At 40.1% G+C, this 5,356-nt stretch overlaps 2 protein-coding genes across 2 annotated transcripts; one reads left to right on the top strand and one right to left on the bottom strand.

Moving 5' to 3' along the window:
- The first annotated feature begins 1,408 nt into the window (after positions 1-1,408).
- On the top strand, positions 1,409-2,179 carry LOC110370226 (cuticle protein 16.5). Its single transcript, XM_021325972.3, has one exon. It carries the CDS (start codon positions 1,476-1,478, stop codon positions 2,085-2,087), a length of 612 nt encoding a protein of 203 aa, XP_021181647.3. The 5' UTR covers positions 1,409-1,475; the 3' UTR covers positions 2,088-2,179.
- An 834-nt stretch (positions 2,180-3,013) lies between these two features.
- LOC135117501 (cuticle protein 64-like) lies at positions 3,014-3,855 on the bottom strand. The gene has a single exon (XM_064036873.1). The coding sequence runs from the start codon at positions 3,775-3,777 to the stop codon at positions 3,109-3,111; it is 669 nt and encodes a 222-aa protein (XP_063892943.1). The 5' UTR covers positions 3,778-3,855; the 3' UTR covers positions 3,014-3,108.
- Positions 3,856-5,356: the final 1,501 nt, after the last annotated feature.

Genomic DNA, 5,356 nt, shown 5'->3' with positions numbered 1-5,356 from the left:
ACTTTATTGGTCTATTCAATATCAAGATAATGAAAGGACTTTTACGATGTAAGTTTCAAATAAAATCATCAACACTTCTGAGGGCCAACCTTATCGCCTAGCTAATATTAAACAAAGTATGTACTTGTTTATGTACTTTTCTAACGCATGTTTCTGCTCTAGTGATAATGAGGTATTTTGCACTTAATTAGCCTTGAGCTAAAAAAATAGAAGCCTGTTATAATGTTAAAAATTAAAGTGTAATTGAAAATAAATCATATTAGACTCTGTTATAGTTTTTCATACGCAGACAAAAAATAAGCTGTTAATAGAATTGATAAATATTGATACAGTGATTGAATTTATTATTAATATTTACATGGAAAAGTATTAAAAGCTAACTGCATTATGCAAAGCAGATAAAAAAAACTTAAGGATAGAAATAAATAAAATTGAAGTAGATAGATACAACTTTCCAAACTCCAAGGTTTATTTTTATTCTTATCTAAATGATTTCCAAAATAACATGCAAATACATAATATGATTGTTAGATTTTCTTATAGATATTTTCAATGTAGGTAGTTTTATTTGATGAAATCTTGAGTCCTGGACTATCCGGTACACCTTATTATGTTTCAGAACTTTACCTTAGAGTAAATTGAATAAGTATTGCCCTTAGAAATTAATTTACAAATTGTATTAACATACGTACCTACACACGAAGTGAAACTAGAAGGAATCTTTTATAAAGTTTAAATACTGTATGTGTGACTTATTTATTTTTACTTTTTTTGGTAATGTCACACCGACACTGTTTTACTTACTTGTTTAAAGTACTCGCTAACTAATGTCATGGTTACTCCATGGTTGAACCTTATCTCTCAAGATACAGACTAGACATAGTTTAAGGGTTAGTTAGTTAGAGTTGTGTATATTGTGCTGATGATATGATATTGTTAATATTAATACTTTACCTTGCATACAGTGCAACGAGTTCCTATTTTGTGAAATAAATAAATAAAGTAAATTAAAATTAAACCTTAAGAATAAGTAACATGAACTTAACTAGTTGACTATTTAGTCAACTAATTAGTACCTACACTAATTAGTTGACTAAATAGTCAACTAGTAGAATAGGGAAAACCTTAGTAAATACTAAGGTTTTCCCTATTCACCTACACTGTCTAAGAGGGTCTCAAAAATCATTAGTCTTCCGATAATGTAATGCACACCTTGGATTTCACGCGACAATTGGCATTATCTGTAAAATGATTCCGGAAGCTAACACATGACAAAAAATCTTTGCTCGCTAGTATTAAAAAATTAGGTGGCTTAAATATCAAAGCACAGATAGTGGTTTTGAAGGTTGTTTGGGCAGCACATGTTTTGGTAATGAGTACTTGCTCAACGCTTCGTATAAAAGGATCCGTCACAGCGTGTTAGACATCAGTTGATCCAACTTCTTCAGTTCGATAACAACACAGACCACTTCAAAATGTACAAGCTGGTGGTGTTGCTCTCTGTCGCGGCGTTGGCTGCCGCTAAGCCCAGCGTGTTGGCGCCTGCAGTCGCCTACAGCTCCGTGGTGCCGGCCACCAGCTCGGTGTCTCAGTACAGCTCCAGTGTGGTGCATGGCTCCCCCGCCGTGTACGCCGCCCCCGCCGTCTACTCCGCACCTGCTGTCTACTCCGCACCTGCTGTCTACGGCGCCTCCGTGGTAGCCCCCGTCGCCCTCGCTCAAGCCCCTCACTCCCCCGCCGTCGTCCTGGATGCCGTCAACGGAGTGCCCCTCGACACCCCTGAAGTCGTTGCTGCCCGCGCTGCCCACTACCAGGCTAAGGCCCTGTCTGGTCTCCACCACCTCCGCAAGCGTTCCGTCGGTGTCGCCCCCGTGGCCTACAGCTCGGTTGTGTCCCCCGTGTCCTACTCTAGCCCCCTCGTGTCCGCCTACTCCTCCCCCGCTGTTGTGTCTGCCTACTCCTCTCCCGTAGTGTCTGCCTACTCTGCCCCCGTGGTGTCCGCATACTCCTCTCCCGTGGTGTCTGCGTACTCTCCCCTGTCCTACTCCGCCGTGTACCCCAAGGCCCTCAGCGTGCACCCCTACTAAGTAATATAAGCAAACCAACCTAGACCTGTACAGCCGCCAAAAAGCAATATGTAACGAATTATCACTGCCGAAATAAACGATTACAATTATTACTTGCATTCTTTTATTTATTATCATGACTTCTAACGATTTTATAAAAACTTGTTTTCATTTGCTGAATTGCAGCCTAAAAACCTATGCTATTTTTTTCAATTACATAAGTTTTTTTCTTATTATTCTTTTCTTGCAGTACCTACTTGAATTTTGCATTAAGTGATATCCAGTAGTATTGTTATAACAGCAATCAGATAATAGATGCCATCTCATCATCTCATTACAACAAACATTTAATTAAATATGTACACAAATATCTAAGCAAACACCAATTTATATAGACCATTCAATAGTCGGAAATCATTATTATACACTTTTTTTCACAAAGAAATAAGTACGTGAAAATATGTCGCTCAATACGAACTAGAATGTTTTTGTTAACAAAAACTCTGTAAGTATGACCAATTTAATAGCTAAGGTTATGCATGCCTTTTTTTACTCGATTGCGGAAATATAATTGCTCCCCAGTATGAACATTTAACACAACGTTTACAGTTCAAGTGTTAATAAAATTAGCTAAAAACTTAACTTGAAGTAATTAGTTTTTATTACTCTAACAATAAAAAGTTAAATGCTCTAGGAATCATAATAAATGAAATTATTTCTAATCGCATATCAGATTTATGCTGCTAAAAAAGTCATCCTTTTTATCTTGCTTTGCTTATCTCCTTTTCCATTGAATCACGACTATTGGGCCCATTATATACTTGTTTAGTTAGATACAGCACCTTTTAAGCTTTCTTCTTCCTCGAGTGTAAAAAGAAAGCCCTAATTAACTATTTATTCATATCCATCACTTCATCATAGGTTTAGTTAGAAATAATACCAAAAAGTTAATATCACATCTTTATTTGCAGATTTATAGCTACACAATACATTTTCATACCTAATTTACAAAACCAATCATTTTCTTTTAAATATATCGCGACTAGTGGTGTCCATAGCCATAGCCATGTCCGTAGTGTCCGCCTCCGAAACCACCGTGGAAACCGCCTCCGAGACCAGCTCCCAGGCCTCCGCCGATACCTCCCAAGTGGAGTCCTACGGGGGCAGCTGCCACCACGGGGGCGGCTACAACGGGCTGCACTACTGAGGTAGCCACCACAGCAGGAGATGAATGCACGTCGAAGCGAGACTGGTGAGACACAGCCACCGGCGCAACGTGAGCCACCGGCGCAACATGAGCCACATGAGCCACCGGGGCTACAGCAGCTACGTGGGCGACGTGCGCAACCGGAGCGACGAGATGAGGTGAACGCTTGTGGATATGATGTCCCACTCCCTTGACCAACAATCCATGGCCTCCGAGACCACCTAAGCCTCCAAAACCAAGTCCTCCATGGCCGAGTCCTCCGTGGCCAAGTCCTCCATGACCTAGTCCTCCGTGGCCAAGTCCTCCGAAACCAAGACCAGCATGACCAATACCAGCATGGCCAAGTCCTCCGTAGCCGTATCCTCCAAATCCATGGCCACCATAGCCGTGACCAGCGTAGCCAGCCACCACCGGCGCCACTACAGCAGCGTGGTGCGCCACCACGGGTACTGCGTGCCCATGACACAGGGCGAGAGATGCAAATAACACCACCACACGAAACATGTTGAACTGATTACTTCAGGATCACAAATCTGAGCGAACTGCAAGAGTTGACTGACATTCAAACATTAGGGCTACCTTCTTATACCCCAAAAGCTGAATCAGAGTGACAGGATCAAACTATTAATACATTTGTCGTGCTATTGAACACTGTTTGTGATTGTTATCACAAAAAATTGGAATTCACCATTTTATTTGAATTGAATTGCTTTTTACAAACACAAAAGATAAAGTACGTGTTTATAACAAAGTTATTTACAATAGACCCTGAATTAGTTTTGGTAATAAACGCGTAGAAACGGAAGTACATACCTACGAATAAATTAAGCTATGATTCACCTATGGTTATGAAGCAATAGCGCATCATCTTAATGCTAATGAATGACGTTTGTATAATGCATCTCAATCCGGCCAGTGCCCCGGGCCGCAGTCACGGTGACGCAACGACTCGTCCAATAGCGCCGGCCGAGAACTTGAACCTGCGCCCGCGCAACACGTAACATCTACCGTTATGCGACTATAAAATAACATCTCATCTGCCTTTCGTACTCACTTCAAGGTTAATGCAAGAAACAAGATGATTACGTTACTTTTACTTGTGAGTGCAATGTGCGAAGTGCGTGGACAGATAGTTCCTTTGATCTACGCGGCTCCTAGTGCGGTGTCTCACCAATCCAGAATCGATATTAAACACAGCCCTGAATTTATAGCAGGGCCGTTGATATACAGTCCTGCAACAACGCTGTATGCCAGCCATGAGCCGCAGATAAAAGCTCAAGAAACAGTTCTTACTCCAGTATTCACAGCAGATACGATATTAACGCCGGTGGCTTTAAGTTTTTTCCACAACCTACCACTAGCAAGAGCCCTGGAGCATCCCATTTTAATAGACAAAGTACAAGAAGAGCAATTACAAAATGATAAATTAATGGAAGAGAAAATAAAAAATATTGATAAAGAAGTTATAAACGCGATAGTTGCAGAAGGATCTGAACAAGAAAAAATAAGACCTGAGGAAAAACCATCCACTGGAGGTGAAAATTACATAATAATAGCGTACGATGATAACAAACAAGAAGCAAGCACAACAGAAGCGCCCCAAATGGATGTTGCTACAGAATACGTAGAATAAGTGTTAATGTTAAGAAAGTCAGGATATGCTCGTGTTTTAAATGAGTGAAGATCCACGTCTTATTTTTTGTGCCTGTTTAAATCTGAAGTGACTGTTAATATTAAAAGTGTGTTGTAAATGTAATTTATTAAACTTATTAATACCAGCGTTATATTCTCTTAATTATTTCCTGTAAACTTTTTGAAAGTATACATTTCGATCGACAAACGTTTGCTTTGCCATACAGAAGCTTGCAGTCAGCCAAAAAAGAGAAAACTGAATGTACATATTTCATGTATCTTATATAAATACGTGTATGTAAAGCCTCTGGCTATCTTACATGTTCATTGGTGAGACGGTAAACGGTAAACTACGTCAGTCTAACTTCATCTACCACTGACTATTTACGATTTACCAACAAGCAAATGACGTAACATACCTACAGATAGCGCGCGAGTTGAATGCAGTCGG

The sequence above is a fragment of the Helicoverpa armigera genome, chromosome 11 (assembly GCF_030705265.1).
Source record: "Helicoverpa armigera isolate CAAS_96S chromosome 11, ASM3070526v1, whole genome shotgun sequence".
NCBI lineage: Eukaryota > Metazoa > Arthropoda > Insecta > Lepidoptera > Noctuidae > Helicoverpa > Helicoverpa armigera.
Note: the sequence above shows the minus strand (reverse complement) of the source record. Positions and strands in the feature narration are given on the sequence as shown.